Raw genomic sequence first — 22,396 nt, 5'->3', positions numbered from 1 at the left:
GCAGTGGCTTACATTCGAGCTCTGACTGATGAAGGCGAGGCCAAAGTGGGATTTTTGCTGGGCAAGGCAAAGCTATCGCCTCGTCCTGAGCCTTCTATCCCTCGCCTAGAGCTGTGTGGAGCGGTGCTGGCTGTAGAGATGGCTGAACATATCCTTGATGAACTAGACTACAAGCCGAATGCTTTGAGGTTCTATTGTGACAGCAAAGTAGTCCTGGGATATATGTACAATGAGTCCAGACGCTTCTTCGTTTATGTGCACAACCGTGTTCAACGGATACGTCAGTCAACTTCTCCAGATCAGTGGAATTATGTGCTTACGGACCAGAATCCAGCTGATCTAGCGACAAGATCTGTGGTTGCATCACAGCTTAATGACACTATATGGTTCACAGGACCCAGCTTTCTCTACAAACTGCCCCAAGCGCAAGAATGTGAGTTATTCGAACTGGTGAATCCTAAGGCGGATGCAGAAATCAGGCCTTGTGTGACCAGCTTCGTTACTCAAATTGACAGAAGCCACTTCTCAGAACGGTTTCAGCGCTTTTCAACCTGGGAATCTTTGCTAAGAGCCATTTCCTTTCTGATTCATCAAGCACGTTCTCACACGTCAGGTTCTATCAGCACATCACATGCATGCAAAGGATGGCATCAGTGTAGAGAAATACGCACTCCTGAAGAGCAGGCAACCGCAAAGAGACTAATTCTTCTACATGTTCAGAAAGACCTATATCCAGAGGAGTATGCTGCTCTGCAGAGGAACGAACAAGTTTTTCATTCAAGTGGGCTGCGGAATCTCGACCCCTACATCTACGATGATCTTTTGAGGGTTGGTGGACGTCTGAGACATGCCTCTCTTGAATCAGAGGTGAAGAATCCAATCATCCTCCCAAAGCAAAGTCATGTTGCCAAACTGTTGGTGAGTTACTATCATTCCAAAGTGCACCATCAAGGCCGACATATTACAGAAGGAGCAATCAGATCGGCTGGCTTGTGGATTTTAGGAGGGAAAAGACTGATAAACTCCATTCTCCATCGTTGTGTGACATGCCTCAGACTTAGAGGAAAGCAGGAAGTCCAGAAGATGGCAGATCTGCCTCCTGAGCACCTCAGTACATCTCCTCCATTTACTTACGTGGGATTAGATGTTTTTGGTCCATGGACTGTGGTCACTCGACACACCAGAGGTGGGGTAGCTGAAAACAAAAGGTGGGCTATACTCTTCACGTGTATGAGTATACAAGCAGTACATATAGAAGTTATAGAATCCATGAACACTGCCAGTTGCATCAACGCTCTGCGACGGTTTTTTGCTGTGAGGGGACCTGCTAAACAGCTCAGATCGGACAGAGGAACCAACTTTGTCAGAGCTAGCCAGGAATTGGGCATGCAGCCAACAAAGGAAAACCAGCCTAGTCTTCTGAAATACCTCCATGAGTATGGCTGTACGTGGGAATTCAATCCTCCACACGCTTCCCACATGGGGGGAGCGTGGGAACGCATGATCGGCGTGAGCCGCAGGATTCTAGACGGTACGCTGTTGCAAAAGAAACATGCTCACTTGACTCATGAGGTACTTTGCACTCTGATGGCAGAGGTATCCGCAATCATAAACGCTAGACCTCTGATTCCCATCTTTTCAGATCCCTATTCTCCATGCATACTCACTCTAGCAATGCTCCTTACCCAAAAGCCAGGAGTACCCGTCCCAATTGAGAACTGCACTGAAAGGGATCTCCTAAGATGTCAGTGGAGACAAGTAAACGCATTGGCCAATGAGTTTTGGAGCCGATGGCGAAAAGAATACATCAGTACACTCCAACCTCGACGGAAGTGGCTTGAAACTCACCGAAACTTGCACATTGGAGATGTTGTGTTGTTGAAACAAGTTCAGTCTAAAAGGAATGACTGGCCTTTGGGCTTAATCACATCCGTCTTCCCGAGCAGTGATGGAAAGGTCCGCAAGGTAGAAGTTAAAACAACCTCAGGTGGTAACGTGAAAACATTCTTACGACCTATATCTGATGTGATCTTACTCCTAGCTAAAGAGGACTAAGACTAAACACAGACTGTTATATTGACATTAATAATGCCAGGTGGGGAGTGTTCTGCCTCTGTTAGAGACTGTGTATAATTTACGATAGACATTTACATTTATAAATATTATAATTTCGTGATTATTTAATATTTTGTATAAGATCATTTTTCCCTGCCGCTATTATGTAAGTTCCTATGTGAGGACTTTTATTTTGACGTTTTTCCATGAGCAATGCGCATTCGGTAACAGGAAATAACGAGCTCATGGTGCAGTGAACGCTTCAGAGATGTTTGTGTTGCATTGTTAATCTTTCTTCTAATTCCTGTCGTAAGCATTGGCTGTAAGTTAATTTGAATCATTTATCTGTCTTGTGTATATTGCAGGAGTTTGAACGTGATATAATTAAAGATGTTTATGTTATTGCAGATTGGCGCTAGTGCGCTATATTGATAATGCTTCTAACCTAATGTTTCTATATACATTCTACTTGTTACACTGTTAATAAGTATGTCATTTTGATTTCTAATAAGTTTTCCATATTTCTTTCATTTATTTACAGTTTTACTCGGTTCAGTGGCCGGTGTTTTTGCCCATGTAAACTGCAGTACATGTTATACCATTAAAGGAGCAAGACGCTCATATCCTGGCTCTTGAACAGAGTTTGGCTTGCTGTTTATCTATATTCACGTTTTGAAGGCAAACATATAGAGAGAACAGTATATCTTCCTTCATATGAGCATCCTCCAAGTTGAATTATCCACCACTGATATTGTTGCATAGGGTCACGAAGACCCTTCCTCACAGCTTGTCAGTACTCCTGCTTTCCACGGCCAATGAGTCAACACCCAAGCCTGCCACGGCCAACGAGCCAAAGCCTATGCCTGCGACGGCCAACGAGCTGGAAGCTTCGTCCTTCCCAGAGCCAGCATTGCCAGCCTCATTCGTCCCAGGCTCCCTGAACTGCAGCGTGGATCTGATGTCCCACCAGGGAGCAATGCATGGGGAATGGATGCTTCATTCTCAGATGGTCCTGAGGATTTGGGACATATTCTGCAAAGTGGAAGTGGACCTGTTTGCCTCTGTGAAGACAACCCACTGTGTCCTCTTGTACTCCATTTCCAAGCCCTGCCAGGGGTGGATGCCATGGCTCACAAATGGCCCATGAAATGCAAGTATGCATTTCCTTCGGTAAACCTCCTCCATTCTGTCATCTGAAAAATTCTAGAGGACAGGAAAATGGTTCTAATGGGTGCACCAAAATGGCCCAATCAGTCATGGTTTCCGGAGATGGTGGAACTACTGGTCAGCCCCCCTTGGGAATTACTACTGAGGAGGGAACTCCTCTTTCAAGCACAGGGCATGATATCACCACCCCAGCTGGAGCTCTGGAACCAGGATTAGCTTGATCGGTTATGAACACTATCCTGCAGGCTAGAGCACCATCAAATGAGCAGAGGCTCATTTATACGAACAGCTATCTGCTATAATTTTAATATAGCCGTCGGTGTGTAGGCCGCTGTCAAAATTGAGAGCGCCTCTTATTAGTCTCTTCTTTCCCAACCCTGGTTGTGAAGTACTTATACTGTGTGTATTCATATAAAGTTGTAGTGAGATTGATCATTACTATATACACTTTGAGGAATATTTTCACCATCCTATGCGGCCTGTGACATCCTAAACATATCATTCCTCAAGTGTCTATGCCTCGGGTGAGGCCTCTCACGTCATGTCACTAGTGCGCGTGATTGGATCAGCGACACAATGTTGAGAGGCCATAATCGAAAGGGAACATCTTGACTGCACATGTAACCTCAGTTCCCAGATGATGGGAATGAGACATTGCATAAGCTGGCCACACCACTGACCCAGAGCTTCAAGGTGCGGGTGTTGCACTCCTTGTCCCTCTGTCGAAATATTCTGAGGAAATGATGGTTTTGCACCCACTTATAAAGGCCAACTACGCGCCTAAAATACGGGGCTGAAACACCATTGCCAATTTTAGAATTGCCGTTATTGTACAAAGGGCTTCAACTAGATTGTTGAGAAAGGAATTTCCCATAGTGTCAGCAATGCAATGTCTCGATCCCTTCATCTCAAGAAACTGAGGTTGCATGCATAACCAAGGCAATTTCCTTTCCCTCTTTGCTATGCTGTTTGAATTCACTGCAATTATAGCTGTAACAATTAAACTTTTTAGGACTTTATATTAGTGTGTAAGTACATAGGTAAATATGTAATGAGTTTTTCAAATTAAAAACATGTTGTTATTGAAATAGGCTGTTTCTTCATCTCCTAACACATTGTGAGTGTTGTCAGTGCTACTATTTAAATTAATATATGGTCCCATTAAGCGTGACGTAGCCAAGAAAAATGACAAAATGTTATGCACCAAGTCCAAATGTTCAGCCTGAGTGGGGGGGGGGGTGTGGTCAAGTGCCCATCCGGAGAGAGGGAAGTGGTAAGGGCACTTACACCTGAGCTAAATTATGTCTAACACCTGTCTCCAATTTCAGTGAGCACGGGGAGAGCGGATAAAACACCCACACCACCAGCACTTGAGACAGAGAGAGAGTCTGGGACGCGAACTGATTATTGTGACACTTATTTGTAAACAAGCTGTGATATTATTGTGAAGCTCTGTGCACTGCAGAGCGCCCATTAAAGATCCTTACCTTGAGAGGAGCAACTCGCCTTCGTGTCCTCCTTACCCTTCTTAACGCTTTACACTGGTACCCGGGAACTTCAAATTATGCCCCATGAAGTCCTCCCAGCTGGCCGAGATCCTCCAGTCCCTTGCCGGGATGCATCAGACACACCAACAGTCCCTGATTGAGCTGCGCCAAGACCAGGATCGACGGTTCTTTGAAATACTGCAGGCTCAAGCAGAGGACCATCACGCGATCCGGAACCTCCTTGGCCAGGAGAAAGCCCCGGCCGCGACCCCAGACATCCGCACCCAGCTGCCCCCCACACTTCTGAAAATGGGGGCGGAAGATGATGCGGAGGCCTTCATCGACCTCTTTGAAAAAAAACGCCGGAGATCTGAGGCTTGCCGCGTGAACAATGGGCGGCCAGGCTCCTTCCATTACTGTCCGGGGAAGCCCAGCTTGCTGCCCAACAGTTGCCGGCGGCTAATCTCCTGGCCTAAGCAGACCTGAAAAAGGCTATCTGGAGGCGATGAGCTCTGCCAACGTGACCAGTTCCCTGCGCAAGGTGGTGGATTCCTCTTTAGCACCCTGCCGCCCTCCCCCTCAGGTGGAAGTGTCCGCCGACACTGGTGCGGGCGTAGCGTCTGGGCCGGCATGTTGGGGTTGCAGGGATCCGGGGCACTCTCAGGATCAATGCCCCGTGATGGAGCTGGGAACTGTAGTCCATATCCCAGACACCCCACAGGCTGCCCCGACTGAGCCGGAGCGTACCGGTAAGTATCAAGGGGGGTACTCACCAAGCATTGGTGGACACCGGTTGTAATCAAACCACTATCCACCAATGCTTGGTTCAACATGGGGCATTGGACACAGGTAAAACGGTATGGGTGAAGTGTGTGCATGGCGATATTCACAAATACCTTGTGGTGACCCTTGCAATTACATTTCCGGGAACAAAACATAGAGTGGAGGCCGCGGTTAGTTTCCGCCTCACCCATGGGTCCTGGATGAAAGCAAGGAGATGTGTTATGGGCGATGCTCTGGCGTGGGAGGCAGAGCCGGGGCCATCTTCGTCTGCCCCAATTCAGGATTACGTGAGGGGGGGGGTGAGGCTGCGGCCCCGCCCATCCTCAGGGGGTTCCCTGAAGGGGATTTCCCTCTGGAGCAGTCGCGAGACGAGACACTCAAGCACGCATTTGACCAAGTGAGAGTGATTGATGGTCAACAACTAGGCCCGAATGTCGCACTTTCATATCCCTATTTCGCAATTATAAATGAGTGGTTGTATAGAGTGATGCAGGACACTCATACAAAAGAGGATGCAACCCAGCTCTTTGTACCGCGGAGCCGGCGGGAAATGGTTTTCCAGGCGGCTCACTATAATCCAATGGCAGGTCACCTAGGGGAAAGAAAAACACTGAACCGCTTGATAGCCCGTTTTTATTGGCCGGGCATTGGCGGCGATGTCCGCAGGTAGTGTGCGGCATGCCGTGAATGTCAGCTGGTGAATCCGCCGGCCACCCCAAAAGTGCCATTGCGCCCTCTTCCGCTAATCGAGGTCCCCTACGAGAGAATTGGCATGGACCTAATCGGGCCATTACAGCGATCAGCATGTGGACATTGCTTTGTATTAGTCCTAGTGGATTATGCAACGCGATATCCGGAAGCAGTGCCTCTGAGCAACATCTCAGCACATAGTTTTGCGGACGCACTCTTCAAAAGAATCTCCCGGGTGGGTATTCCTAAAGAAATCCTCACCGATCAGGGCACAAACTTTGTCACGTACACTACGCAAGCTTTATGAACTATTGGGTATTAAATCGATTTGCACCAGCGTTTACCATCCGCAAACAGATGGCCTGGTGGAGCGATTTAATAAAACCTTTAAGAGTATGATTCGTAAGTTCGTGCACAAAGATGCTAGAAATTGGGATAAGTGGCTCGACCCCCTGTTATTCACAGTACGAGAGGTCCCACAAGCCTCCATGGGGTTTTCCCCATTCGAGCTGATGTATGGGCAACGCCCACACGGGGTGCTTGACATCATCCGTGAAGCTTGGGAGGAGGGACCTTCAAATAGCAAGAATGAAATTCAGTACGTTCTTGATCTTCGAGCAAAACTCCACACACTGGGAGAATTTGCTCCAAGCTCAAGAGCAACAGAGCCGACTGTATGACAGGTGTACTCAGCTAAGGGAATTTGCACCGGGTGATAAGGTACTCGTATTACTCCCAACATCAAGCTCCAAATTACTCGCCAAGTGACAAGGGCCCTTTGAGGTCAGACGACGAGTCGGGGATCTCGATTATGAGGTAAAGCGAACCGATAGAGGGGGCACACGTCAAATATATCACCTCAAACTCCTGAAACTATGGAGGGAGGGCGTCCCTGTGACATTGGCTATGGTAGTTCCGTAGAGGGCGGAGCTCTGGCCGGAGTTAAACACAAAACCTATTCATAACACTCTGGTCACTTGCGGAGACCACCTCTCACCGTATCAGCTCACAGAGGTTGCCAATTTGCAACTGGAATTTGTGGACGTGTTCTCCCCTCTACTGGGTCGTACAAACCTCATCCACCACCACATCGAGACTGAACCGGGAGTGGTGGTACATAGCCGTCCCTATCGTTTGGCCGAACACAAAAAGAAAATAGTACGGGAGAAATTAGATGCAATGCGCGATATGGGGGTAATAGAGAAATCCCACAGCGTTTGGTCCAGCCCGGTTGTTCTAGTGCCTAAGAGCGACGGTTCGGTGCAGTTCTGCGTGGATTACAGAAAAGTCAATGGGTGTCTAAATTTGATGCACACCCAATGCCCCGTGTTGATGAGTTGCTCGATCGGTTAGGTACTGCTATATTTTATTCGACATTGGATTTGACAAAGGGTTATTGGCAGATCCCCTTGACACCAATTTCCCGTGAAAAAACAGATTTCTCCACGCTGTTCGGCTTGCACCAATTCGTTCGGCTTGTTTGGGGCCCCGGCTACATTTCACCATCTCATGGACCGAATCCTCAGATCGTATTCAGCTTATGGCGCTGCCTATTTAGATGACATCATCATTTATAGGAATGATTGGCAGCGGCACATGCAACATCTGAGGGCGGTTCTGAGATCGCGGCGGATCTCTCCAGAAATGGGGGGTGGTAGGCATGCCGGATGGTCCCTGGCCTGAGTAGGGGGGTGTGGTCAAGTGCCTGTCCGGAGAGAGGGAAGTGGTAAGGACACTTACACCTCAGCTAAATCATGTCTAACACCTGTCTCTAATTCCAGTGAGCATGGGGAGAGCAGATAAAACACCCACACCACCAGCACCTGAGACAGATAGAGAGTCTGGGACGCGAACTGATTATTGTGACACTGATTTGTAAACAAGCTGTGATATTATTGTGAAGCTGTGTGCACTGCAGAGTGCCCATTGAAGATCCTTACCTTGAGAGGAGCAACACTCCTTTGTGTCCTCCTTACCCTTCTTAATGCTTTACAGATGTTTTATAGGAGTTTTAAATATATAACAGGTGGTGTGACGTCATCAGGTTACACCACCATGAATTTATATAGATTTTTAAATTTAAAAGATTCATAAATACACAAAATCATTTCCAAAATCCAAGTCATGTAAGATGTGTGTCGGATGTGTGTGACTACATTAAAGGTGGTGTGACATCACTAGTTCACATGACCAATAAGTTATTTAAAGTAGATTTGAACATTTAAAAAATGTATAAATACATAAAATCATATTTCAAAAATCCAAGTCACATTTTTAATACGATTTTGTGAATTTATTATTTTTTTGTAATTTCAGTGAGCATGGGGAGAGCGGATAAAACACCCACACCACCAGCACCTGAGACAGATAGAGAGTCTGGGACGCGAACTGATTATTGTGACACTGATTTGTAAACAAGCTGTGATATTATTGTGAAGCTGTGTGCACTGCAGAGTGCCCATTAAAGATCCTTAACTACAGAGGAGCAACACGCCTTTGTGTCCTCCTTACCCTTCTTAACGCTTTACAGATGTTTTATAGGAGTTTTAAATATATAACAGGTGGTATGACGTCATCAGGTTACACCACCATGAATTTATATAGATTTTAAAATTTAAAAGATTCATAAATACACAAAATCATTTCCAAAATCCAAGTCATGTTAGATCTGTGTCGGATGTGTGTGAATACATTAAAGGTGGTGTGACATCACTAGTTCACATGACCAATAAGCTATTTAAAGTAGATTTGAACATTTAAAAAATTTATAAATACATAAAATCATATTTCAAAAATCCAAGTCACATTTTTAATACAATTTTGTTTATTTATTATTTTTTTTTAATTTTCAAATGTGTATGTGTGGAATACATTACAGGTCGTCTGACATCACTAGGTAGTGTTGGGTTCAAGTCCACCTTAGTCAAGTCCGAGTCTTTAAACAATCGAGTCTGAGTCCGAAAGGTCAAGTGTTCATGACAGGCCGAGTTCGAGTCGAGTCCGAATCTGAATTAAAATTGTAACCGTAAACTCAACATCAATATTTTTAGCTTATTTAAACTTCACAACTAAGAAAAACAGTTTGTCAATATAAATATAACAAAAGACCTTTTGCATTTCATATACACATTTTATGATTAGTATCCTGCTGAACAGACTTCAAAGTGGCTTCAGAATGAAAGCATATGGTTTAGGTGTATGAAGACAAAACTGTCCTTCAACACAAATCGTGTTGCGTTGTGTTGACATTTCAATGATTTGTTTATTTTCCCCTCAACTCAAACATAGAGTAAGAAAGTAAAAGCTGCGTTATTACAACAAGTTTTATTATTAATTCGATTTTAATTTAGTTCATATTCAATTTGTCAATTCAATTTAATTTAGTTAAAGGGATACTATTTAAAAGTATCCCTATATAAAGAAATAATAGTATGTATATGTATATAATAATTTGTAACACTCTCCAATATATTATAGAGGAGTTTACACTAATATTGGGATCTACCGTACTGTTTCTATTGATAGGTAATGGAGTGGAGAAAATAAATATATCCACACTGATGAAAAAGTCAATAAACCCAAGTGTATTTACAAAACCAATAATATTTACAATAATATCAAACAAGGTGTATATACAGGTAATAGTGAAGTCCAGAGTGCACAGAGATATTATCAGTGTTCAGATCAGCCTCACCGGGTGTTTGTATCGTCCGTGAGCGTGATCAAGTGATGAGTAGATGACAGACCAATGTCCTCCGATAAAAGTATTCCTGGCAGCGAGCCAACCGAAAAAACTTCAAGAGGAACGGCGTCCCAGTGCTTCCAAGTCAGTCACCAACGTAATTCTCTTATGAATGAGCGGGTTGGTTGTGCGTGAGCGTACTCGCAAATGAGCCCCGTTAATCGGCATAGCGGTTCTTTAAATGGAAACCGAAAGTAACTTCCTGAATACGTGGCAGGAAAACACGTAACATGAATTCACGCGAAGATCTCGCGTGAACAGAGATCGGGGACAAACACACAACAGCTGAGGGAATGACAGATTACAGGGAAAGTAATACAACTAATAGGCATAAATGACAAACATAATTAGTTTTCAGTCATTGAACCATATATAAAACCTTCCCTTATGTGGCCACGCTACATAGATCCCCAGCCTTCGGCATAGGAGGAGATCGTCCGTACCAGCGTTTCAAGTTAACCACATTTATAATGTCTGTTTTACATGGGTCTCCCCAGCTGAACGGTGTAATTTATTGGCCCCGTTTTTTTAATACTTCAGCTGGACCCTCCCATTTGGGCTTAGCTTAGCAGAGTATTTATTGGAGGCAGACGAGAGAGGGTGAGTTTTAACCCAGACTAGATCACCCGGCTGAAACTGCGCATCTTTCCGTCGGGCATTGTAGTATCTAGCTTGTCTAGATTGTTGCACTCCTACTCGAAGCTTTACCTCCTCTGCCATGGTTTTCTGTCTATCAATTAGGTTATCACGAGGTTTGGTCAGGTGTGGGGTTTTGCAGATTAACCTCTCCAGTGGACCGTGTAGCTGTCTGCCCATCATTAATTCAGCAGGTGCTCTACCTGTAGTTTCCTGATGTGCGGTGTTGATGGCAAACCTTAATTCAGGCAACCACTGGTCCCATCTATCATGATGTTGTCCCACATAAGACGCAATCATTGTTTTTAACGTCCTGTTTACTCTTTCTGTCAGGTTTGTCTGAGGATGATAGCTGGTAGTGAGCTTTTGGATGCTTCCCCAGGACCTGCATAGCTCAGCAAGCACATTGGAGGTGAATTGGGCTCCCCGGTCGGAAATGAGGTACTTTGGCACCCCCCAACGGGTGAAGATTTCTTCCCTTAGAATTTTTACGATCTTAGGGGTCTTACTATCTCGAAGGGGGAACATCTCTACCCATTTGGTGTAATAATCCACAAACACCAGTAAGTAAGCGTTTCGTTTCTTACTGGTCGGGAAAGGTCCCATGAAATCCATTCCCCAAGTGTGACCTGGTTCTGTCACTTGAGTATGTTGTAGAAAACCGCTGGGTTTTGTATTGTCATGTTTGTATTTTTGACATGTATCGCATCCTTTTACATACTCCCAGACATCCTTATGGACAGTTGGCCACCACGCCACCTCCAAGAGCCTCAGCAGTGTTTTTAGTCGTCCCAGATGTCCTCCCAGTGGGTTATCATGTACGTAGTGCAAGAAACCAGGAATTAATGCCTGAGGAACAACCAGTTGGAATTTATTCCCATTGTTCTTGACAGGAACCCGGCGATATAGCACCCCCTGGTGGACCTCAAAGGTAATTTGGTTTTCCTGAACCTTTCTGGTTTTTTGGGCCAGTTGGAGGAGAGACACCGTATTGTCATGACTTTGTGCTTGTGAGATTTCCTGTAACGTGTGGGGTATGTCAGAGGCACATTTTGGTTTTATTATGGCTAGACAGGGCACACCTTCACTTTCAGGAGCTTCACAGACTCGTGACAAGGCATCTGGTCCCAGGTTCAGACATCCTCTTCTGTGATGTACTTGGAAGATGAATTGCTGTAACCTAAGAGTCCACCGGGTCAGCCGAGAGGAGGTTTTAGGGCTATTGAAGGCCCACGTTAAGGCAGCATGGTCACTGTAAACGTCGAACTGTCTTCCTTCCAGGTAATGTCTCCATTTTTCCACCGCCCAGACTACAGCTAGACACTCTTTTTCAGCCGTCGAATAATTCAGTTCAGGTCCACGCAATGTTCGTGATGCGTATGCTATTACCCGTTCCCCCTCAGGAGTTTGCTGGGTAATGATGGCTCCTAAGCCCACATCACTGGCGTCTGTATGAACCTGGAAAGGTTGATTGAGGTCAGGCTGCATCAATACAGGTGGGTCTTGTAACAGCTGTTTAATAGTCTCCAGGCTGGTTTGGCACTCAGGAGTCCAATCCCACTTAACTCCTTTCTTTTTTAGGTTGTTCAATGGAGCTGTGATGTCGGCAAAATGGGGAATGAACTTGTGGTACCACCCGGCTAATCCCAAGAAGCGTTGGAGGGCTTTAATGTCTTTGGGAGGAGGATATTCAGCCACCGCTCGGGTCTTTTCAGGGTCGACCTCCACCCCTTTCTCTGAGACTATATGTCCAAGAAACTTCAGCTGCTTCTTAAAGAAGTGACACTTCTTCATGTTCAGTGTAAGTGAAGCTTGGTGTAGTCGTTGCAGGATGGTGTTCAGGTGTTGGACATGTTCTGATAAAGACCTTGAATAGATTATGATGTCATCAATATAGACAAAGCAAAACTTCCCTCTCAACTCTGCTAGGACCTTCTCCATCAGCCTCTGGAAGGTGGCAGCGGCATTCCGTAATCCATATGGCATGGAGCAGAATTGGAATAGTCCTTGGGAGGTGATGAAGGCTGTTTTGGCTTTGCTACTTTCCTCCATTTCAACCTGCCAGTACCCTGACTGCAAATCCAATGTGCTGAACCAGGAGGCCTTCCATGGACTCCAAGATGTCGTGGATGATTGGCATTGGATAAGCGTCAGGTACGGTCTTACTATTCAGTCTCCTATAGTCCACACAGAACCTGTAGGAACCATCGGGTTTGGGGACCAGGACAACAGGTGATGACCACGGAGAGAAAGAAGGCTCGATGATATGGTCCCGTAGCATTTGTTCTACCTGCTCATCGATAATCTTCTTCTTGAAGGGTGAGACCCTATAAGCTCTGGCTCTCAAGGGCACTTCGGTCAGAGAGTGTAATTTTGTGCTGTTCCACAGATGTTTTTCCCAGGACTTGAGAGGTGGTATGAGGCCAATTCTCCATCAGCTTTCTCAATTCGTCCTGATTGTCAGAGTCCCAGCTGGGAACAATTTGTGTGGGTAAGTCGTATGAGGCTGGATTCCAGGTTGGAGGTACGGCATAATAGAGAGTCACCGCAGCAGTCATGCCTAGGTTTTCACCCATTAGTCGTGAAGACAGTAGAGGATTTAGAAGTGCATTTAGAAATGGATGATAAACATATCCTTTGCCCATTTTAAGTCCATATCTCCATTGTCCGACATCCACTATGGCTTCAGCGGTTCTCAGGAAGTCCAGACCAGCTATAAGGGAAATGCCAGGTGAGCATCCTTCATCACATAGGTGTCCAACCTGCATATTTTGTCATGCCACTCATAACAGACTGATCTCTTGCTAATCGCCTGGTGCATCTTTCCATCAGCCATAATGAACCGTTGAAGAGGGGCTGAAGGGTCAGGTTTAGCTTCCCTCCTAACTGTCTCCAGAGGCTCTCCTGCATAAGGGTGTATGTGCTCCCTGTATCCAGTACCGCCTTCACCTCTTGTCCTTTTATCGTCACAGGCACTACTAGAAGAGATGTCATAGGGTGGGGTTGAGCAATGGATACTCCTGCTAGATTTTTAGCAGTATGGCGTTCAGGTGGTCTTTTATTTGTGGTTTCTTTGCTGTTCAATTTACCCACTTTCTGCCAGTAATCTTTAGCTCCCATCCAGTCCTTCTCCACCATAGATCCCACCTTCACCAGCTGTTCCACTGTTTTCACCGTGCCTCTCAGACAGCCCGCAACCCTTGGGTTGATGTTATTGAGAATACGGCTCACCATCTCCTCTTCAGTGATAGCTGGCTTCCATTTGAGGCAGAGAGCTCGGTAATCATAGGCGAAATCTCGCAAACGCTGATTGGGTTGCTGCACCAGTGATCTTAACCTGTCCTCCACTTCAGTGAGGTAATCATCTGGAAGAAAGGCAGACATGAAAGCATCTTTGAAGGATTGCCAATCTGTTACCTTGTTTTTTCTGCCTTCCACCAGCTTAAAGCGGGTCCTTTGAGCACTGTACTCAGGGTGCCAACGAGCTCCACACTAGGTAGTGGTCTAATGGCCAGATAATTTTCGACCTGTTCGACGAAATGGAGTACGTCGGATGTTTCGCTAGACTCACCGAAGGAAGGAAATTCCAGGCGGATAGGGGGTTTCCCACAGAAAGATGACATACTGGGCATACATGAAGGGTGAGCCAGGTTCGATCTTTGTGCTCCAGCAGTGACGTCATAGGTAGCGTTGCCTCTATTTACAGGAGGGACTTTATGTCTTGTAGCTGGTACTGGAGTTGTAGATGGGGAAGGAGCAGGGTAAAAAGACTGTATTTGAGATCGAGATGGGGTACTGGTGAATCTTATTTTTTTCATTTGATTTTCCCATCTTGCATCTCTCCGCAGGAAACAATCCACCACCGCTCTCTCCAACTTCTCTACAGACCTCTGAAAATGATCTTCTAAGTCTGCTAAGCTAGCGTCCACTGACTCCCGGAAACTAGTTTCCCTATTAAGGGAACTCTCTACAGACTGTTGTAATTCCTGTTCATTATGTTGTATTTTTGCATTTAGAGCCAATAAATCCACCTTAAGTTTATCGATCTCCATCTGCATTGTCTGTACAACATTTATATTCATTATTTCTTTTTCATCATCATCATCCGAATTATATAATGAACTCAGTATAGATGCTATTTCATCTGTCGGGTTACGTCTGGTAACAAACGGGCCCGCAGTGAAATCAGCATCCTTAGTTTCATCAGAGCTACCCCTGAACTCATGCACGTCAGTCTCAATTTCATCAGTATTTACATTCATTCTTCCTCCATTTACTTGCGTCATGTCTTCCATATTAATGAACACAATTAACACTATCAATAAATAGAAACAGCACGTCCCCGTACGGGCCACCACTATGTAACACTCTCCAATATATTATAGAGGAGTTTACACTAATATTGGGATCTACCGTACTGTTTCTATTGATAGGTAATGGAGTGGAGAAAATAAATATATCCACACTGATGAAAAAGTCAATAAACCCAAGTGTATTTACAAAACCAATAATATTTACAATAATATCAAACAAGGTGTATATACAGGTAATAGTGAAGTCCAGAGTGCACAGAGATATTATCAGTGTTCAGATCAGCCTCACCGGTGTTTGTATCGATCCGTGAGCGTGATCAAGTGATGAAGTGATGAGTAGATGACAGACCAATGTCCTCCGATAAAAGTATTCCTGGCAGCGAGCCAACCGAAAAAACTTCAAGAGGAACGGCGTCCCAGCGCTTCCAAGTCAGTCACCAACGTAATTCTCTTATGAATGAGCGGGTTGGTTGTGCGTGAGCGTACTCGCAAATGAGCCCGTTAATCGGCATAGCGGTTCTTTAAATGGAAACCGAAAGTAACTTCCTGAATAGGTGGCAGGAAAACACGTAACATGAATTCACGCGAAGATCTCGCGTGAACAGAGATCGGGGACAAACACACAACAGCTGAGGGGAATGACAGATTACAGGGGAAAGTAATACAACTAATAGGCATAAATGACAAACATAATTAGTTTTCAGTCATTGAACCATATATAAAACCTTCCCTTATGTGGCCACGCTACAAATTTATAATAAGCTCAGTCTTTATTCAGTTTTTTAATGCCTGATAGAAGTACCTTTGTAGAGCAATAGAATACTTTAGACAATTGCAGAGTAGTCCCATTAGTCACATACAGTATCTCACAAAAGTGAGTACACCTTTTCATGTGACAACACTGAAAAAGATTATATCTTTTCATGTGACAACACTGAAAAAATGACACTTTACTACAATGTAATGTAGTGAGTGTACAGCTTGTATAACAGTGTAAATTTGCTGTCCCCTCAAAATAACTCTACACACAGCCATTAATGTCTAAACCGCTGGCAACAAAAGTGAGTACACCCCTAAGTGAAAATGTCCAAAGATACTGTATATACTTCAGAAAATTGAGTACTATTTCTGGGCTTAAAAGATACAGTACAAAAACCACATCAATGCGGAACATTGTATCTCAAAAGGAATACAATGTGGCCCCCTATGCACTGCTTACAGTGCATCCGGAAAGTATTCACATTATTTTGTTATGTTACAGCCTTATTTCAAAATGGATTAAATTCATTATTTTCCTCAAAATTCTACAAACAATATCCCATAATGACAACATTAAAGAAGTTTGTTTGAAATCTTTGCAAATTTGTTAAAAATAAAAAACAAAAAAAATCACCTTTGCTCAATACTTTGTTGAAGCACCTTTGGCACCAATTACAGCCTCAAGTCTTTTGGTTTATGATGCTACAAGCTTGGCACACCTATTTTTGGGCAGTTTCTCCCATTCCTCTTTGCAGGATCTCAAGCTCCATCAGGTTGGATGTGGAGCATTGGTGCACAGCCATTTTCAAATCTCTTGAGAGATGTTCAATCGGGTTCAAGTCTGGGCTCTTGCTTGGCCACTAAAGGACATTCAAAGAGTTGTCCCATAGCCACTCCTTTGTTATCTTGGCTGTGTGCTTAGGGTCGAGTTCCAGAGCACTCTGGAGCAGGTTTTCATCAAGGATGTCTCTCTACATTGCTACATTCATCTTTCCCTTGATCCTGACTAGTCTCCCAGTTCCTGACACTGAACAAAATCCCCACAGCATGATGCCACCACAATGCTTCACTGTAGGGATGGTATTGTCCAGGTGATGAGTGGTACCTGGTTTCCTGCAGACATGACGCTTGCATTCAGGCCAAAGAGTTCAATCTTTGTTTCATCAGACCAGAGAATTTTGTTTCTGATGGTCTGAGAGTCCTTTAGGTGCCTTTTGGCAAACTCCAGGCAGGCTGTCTGTGCCTTTTACTGAGGAGTGGCCACTCTACCATACAGGCCTGATTGGTGGAGTGCTGCAGAGATGGTTGTTCTTCTGGAAGGTTATCCTCTCTCCACAGAGAAACGCTGGAGCTATGTCAGAGTGACCATCGGGTCCTTGGTCACCTCCCTGACCAAGGCCCTTCTCCCCCAATTGCTCAGTTTGGCCAGGAGGCTAGCTCTGGTGGTTCCAATCTTCTTCCATTTACGGATGATGGAGGCCACTGTGCTCGTTGGGACCTTCAATGCTGCAGAAATTTTTCTGTACCCTTCCCCAGATCTGTGCCTCAATACAATCATGTGTCGGAGGTCTACAGACAATTCCTTGGACTTCAGGCATGGTTTGTGCTCTGACATGCACTGTTAACTATGTGAACTTATATAGACAGGTTTGTGCCTTCCCAAATCATGTCCAATCAACTGAATTTACCACAGATGGACTCCAATCAAGTTGTAGAAACATCTCAAGGATGAACAGTGGAAACAGGATGCACCTGAGCTCAATTTTGAGTGTCATGGCAAAGGCTGTGAATACTTATGTACATGTGATTTTTTTCATTTTTTTCTTTTTAATAAATTTGCAATGATTTCTTTCACGTTGTCATTATTGTTTGGGGTATTGTTTGTAGAATATGAGTAAAATAATGAATTTTATCCATTTTGGAATAAGGCTGTAACAAAACAAAATGTGAAAAAAGTGAAGCACTGTGAATACTTTCCAGATGCATTGTAAAGCCAGATGTGGCCCCTTTACCAAAATAGTTGCCCACCCTTATTTTATCTACAACTTTGTTTCCAGGTGGACTAACAAAAATCTTTGCACCCAGCAATTGCATAACAGCCAACCATTCGATTCAGACCTGGCCAATTTTATCAGCTTTTGCTTAGTTGTGTGTGCAGAAAACATACAAAATGAATACCCAGCCAGAAAACAAGCTTGTACTCAAGTGAATATACCATAAGCTAAATGAATAAAAGAGTTATACTGCCGTCTGCTGTGAGAGAGCTGTTACTATACCACACTAACTTTACAAGATCACAGGACTTATGATTTAGTTGAGATATTAAATTAAAACTAATTTAGTTTCATTTCTTTGAACTGTCTTCCTGTTCTATTAATTTTTTTTAAAATCTAGTCTCATTTTAAGACTTTAGACTGTGACTGGCACCTCGACTGGAGAAAAGAAGAAAAGGGAATGTATAATAATGGCACATATTGTAAATGAATGCATGTACTCTATTTGACCCATAAGATCAGAGATCAAGAGCAAGCATTCTGTCTAGATGTTCCTCTTAACATGTAAAATTATTTCTTCAGCATTTTAATAGATGAAAATTGTCTGAATCTATTCATTTAATCTATTCATTGAACTGCTATTCATTTAATTCTGTTTTTAAAAGTTTTGGGTTTGTCTAATGAAACTCTGACTAATTTAGCTTTATACAACAGTTTATCATTACTATACTAAAGCCAATTGTTATCATTTTATTTGTGTCATTTACAGCCTCTATTCTGTATGTCACTTTAATCTCATCTGATCTCAGTGTGTTTTAAATGTGATCTGGACTGTCCTGCAGGCAAGGGCCCCGAGACCATGTTTGTGGGTCAAAACTTCAATGATAATGAATGGCACACAGTGCGAGTAATCAGGAGAGGAAAGAGTCTGAAGCTGTCTGTGGATGATTTGCCCATTTTGGAAGGTATACTTTCCTGTCTCCTCCATCTGTTTTTATGCTTTATATATAGTCTTAAAATGGTTTCTGGTGCTTCACCAGCACTGCACATTTTGGATATGTTCCTTATTTAACATACCTGAATAAGCTCATCAGTTTATTTGTGGAGTAATCCATGACCTGAAGCTTGTGTATGCCAGATAAGGGAGAAAATATGCAGTACTGGAGAGGCACAAGGGCACTGTTGGGTTTAAGGGGAGGCAGTTGCATTGGGTTATGTATTTAAAGGAATAGTTCACCCAAAAATGAAAATCAAGTCAAATAATTTATTTGTAGATCACTTTTCAGCTTTAGAGAAAATCATGCATTAACAGAAAATGAAACTGTAATATCTATAAAGTCATCATTGTGTAGTTTGATTAGATATGATTGTAACTTTTTCTAACTATAAAGTATCCTCCCTGCTCAGTCAATCTCCACTTCAGTTTCACTTTCACTTTCCCAATCTTCTTCTGTTTTTGGTTATTCACAGTCTTAACACACTACTGGGCAGAGAGGAGAATTTATGATAAAAAATTGTTTTGTCTGTTTCTCACCCATAGCTATCATGTCTCGTGAGTGCACTGTGCTCTACCTCACCGTCAGTCACCCACTTTCACTCACCTGTGCGTTAATCATGCACACTTGCAGCTTATTATCTTCTCATTTGAACCTGCACTTAAACCCCACTCTCAGTCAGTGCCTGGCCTTAGTGTAAGGTGACTTGGACTCCCTTCTTGCTCAGCCGCTTTAGAAAACTGCTTCTCTACTTGTTACTTTTTCAGCTACCTGTTTTGGAGATACAAGATAAGTGACTCTGTGAATTCTGTGATTACGGCATGTCTACTCCCCTGTGTTAACCTCACCAGTGTGTCTACAAACTGTTCTGGTGTCTACATAACAAGTGACCCTGAGAATACTGCGTTTCTAAATTTATCTGTTTGAGCACATGTTGATCTGGAAATTTACCACTTATGGATTTGTGCCTTCTGCCTTGGCTCTCTGATTGTATATAGACTGTCTCTAAAAACTGTGTACCACACCTGAATACTCACCTTGCTTGCTTACCTGCTTTTCCAGTGTCCTGTATAATAAACTCCCACACCTGGATTCATCACAAGCTCCCGTTTCATTACATCATGTTGCGTCTGAACACGTGGATTTAAGCATTGGAGTCATATGGATTATTTTTATGCTCCCTGTGGTGAGCAGAGCGGAGCCGAGCAGCATCAGGGCAGAGTAACAGCTCAGATGGGAGAGAGATGTGCGAAGCTTGTCCGCGTCTTTGAATGTCTTTATGATTTGACGCAGCTGGCTGAAAAGCAGTGTATACTTAAGAAGGTAAGGAGGAAGAAGGGACAAGCTTCATACATCTCTCTCCCATCTGCCACTGTCACTTCTCCTTAAATATTCCCACCTCCCCTCGCTGGAATGCGAGGCTGGTGAGGTGCGCAGGTGGAAGTCATTCACCATATATCTTCCCTGCCACACTCTGCCCAGATGCCGCTCAGCTCCACCCTGCTCACCACACTCCCTTTATGTAAATTTTGGAGCTTCAAACTATTGGCACCATTCACTTGTATTGTGCGGACTTACAGAGCTGAAATATTATTCTAAAAATCTCCATTTGTGATCTGCAGAAGAAAGTCATACACATCTGGAATGCCAGTAGAGTAAATCATGAGAGAATCTTCATTTTTGGGTAAACCATCCCTTTAATATAAACTGTGATTTCTGTACACTTATGCCAAATGAATAAATGTACATTTAAAATTCCAATCACGATTTGCAGGCCAAATAAGAGAATTCAAAGCGAATATGAAAATGCCACATTTTGCCCATTTTGACAAAACGTTCTCAATATTTTGTTAAAAATTCAAACAAAATACATTTTGGACACCCTCTGATTGCCCAACATTAGTGGAACATGTAACTACACCTGTGGTTGCTCTGCTAAGATTAACATAGATCCACTAAAAATCACCTTGAAACCAATTGTTTAAATGTCATTGCACATGGCTCATCATGACATGATCCAAACACTAAATAAACCTTCACCTTTTGTGTCCTCTCTCTCTTCTGTTAAACAGGAGAGATTCCAGGTGACCACACTCAGCTGGAGTTTCATAACATTGAGACAGGCATTATAACAGAGAAACGTTACCTGCCCGTAGTGCCCTCTAATTTTATAGGACATTTGCAGAGCCTGATGTTCAATGGTATGCCATACATTGACCTCTGCAAGAACGGAGACATTGACTACTGCAAGCTCAATGCCATGATCGGCTTCAAGAACATCATCGCTGACCCCTTGACCTTCAAGTCTCGTTCCAGTTATGTGTCTCTCAGCACACTGCAGGCATACTATTCCATGCACCTGTACTTCCAGTTCAAGACCACCTCCTTAGATGGGCTCAACAGTGGAGATGGAAATGACTTCATAGCTGTAGAGCTGGTCAAGGGGTAAGTCATGGAAAAACAAAACAAATATGAACAGATGTTGTTCATGGTGTATATAGTTTAAATGTGCACATTATTTAGACTATTTTTGAAAATCAACAAATATGACAATATTTCCACGTGGAGTCATTTATGCAGCCTAATCAAAGTAATTTGCACAAGTTAGTAGGTAATTTGAGTATGAAACTGGCACAAATAGTGCCAGGAATTAACTTGAATGTTTAATCTTAAATATCTTGAATTATAATTTTCTGAGATCATTCAATGGCATTTAAGTTGAAAAGCTCAGTTTACACTGTGGGCCCTATTTTTGTGATCTCTTATCCAAGAGTAATTTTTAACCAAATGTGATTTTCATGCTAGGGCTACTATGTTAAATATATATATATATATATATATATATAAGGGTTACACCCTTACTCTTTAAAAGATGTGCCAAGTGATTTTTAATGACTAGAGAGAGTCAGGAGTCAGGACCTCATTTAATGTCTCATCTGAATGATGGTGACTTTTTACAGCATAGTGTCTGGGGCGTTAGGACCCACACAGACCACAGGGTGAACACAGGAGGTCTCCCATCTATGTACTGACCAGGCCCAACCCTGCTATATGGTTAGTTGTGTACCATAATGCGCTGTTATCTGTGTTTATTAGTGAAATTGCTGTCCAGCTAATAAATATAAATTAAAATGATCTAATATATCTTGAATAAAATGTATAAATAATAATACATAAATAAATAAACACTGCTAGAATTAAAATGCAGAAAACAATAATGATATTTGGTATAATACTGGGAAATTCAGTTACTTGGCGAGCATCTGCAAAGAGCATCAAAATCTAGTGCAGGTCAAAGTTTGATAGAATAAGTTGTGTTTATATTAAGGCTGTCAATCATAAAAAAAAAATTATCAAATTAATTACATGACATGCCGATTATTTAATCGTATTAATCAAAATTAATCGCCTACATTATTATTTGCCAAGAAATTCACCCAAATAAAGATAATTCATATAAATGTGCATAATAATTTAAATATTAAAAAATATGATATGTAGGGCCTAATAAATATGGAATATGGATTGAAATTCAGTCTTAAATAAATTGCATTATTGTGGAAGATTAGTTTAGATTAATTAGATTATAAAACAGTGCTTTAAGAACTCAATATATTGTTTTTCTAACGGTTATTGTTATCTGTTAGACCAAGCGTTATTTTTCATTGTCACTCTATGTGCATGTGTGTGACTGAACAAACACGATTGGAGCTCATTTGTGTTTCTTATTCTGTGGTTTCGCTGCTTGTAAGGTTTGTTGATGCTGACTCCTAAA

General features: G+C 43.0%; 1 protein-coding gene across 1 annotated transcript in view; it reads left to right on the top strand.

Moving 5' to 3' along the window:
* Window positions 1-22,396, top strand: part of LOC127617781 (uncharacterized) — a gene marked incomplete at its 5' end in the record, with an annotated part of 288,177 nt that overhangs the window by 100,419 nt on the left and 165,362 nt on the right. Inside the window, 2 exon segments of the mRNA XM_052089853.1 lie at window positions 18,469-18,591; window positions 20,694-21,066. Coding sequence (XP_051945813.1) covers window positions 18,469-18,591; window positions 20,694-21,066 — 496 coding nt within the window.

This window comes from Xyrauchen texanus, chromosome 24 (genome assembly GCF_025860055.1).
Source record: "Xyrauchen texanus isolate HMW12.3.18 chromosome 24, RBS_HiC_50CHRs, whole genome shotgun sequence".
NCBI classification, from domain to species: Eukaryota; Metazoa; Chordata; class Actinopteri; order Cypriniformes; family Catostomidae; genus Xyrauchen; species Xyrauchen texanus.
Note: the sequence above shows the minus strand (reverse complement) of the source record. Positions and strands in the feature narration are given on the sequence as shown.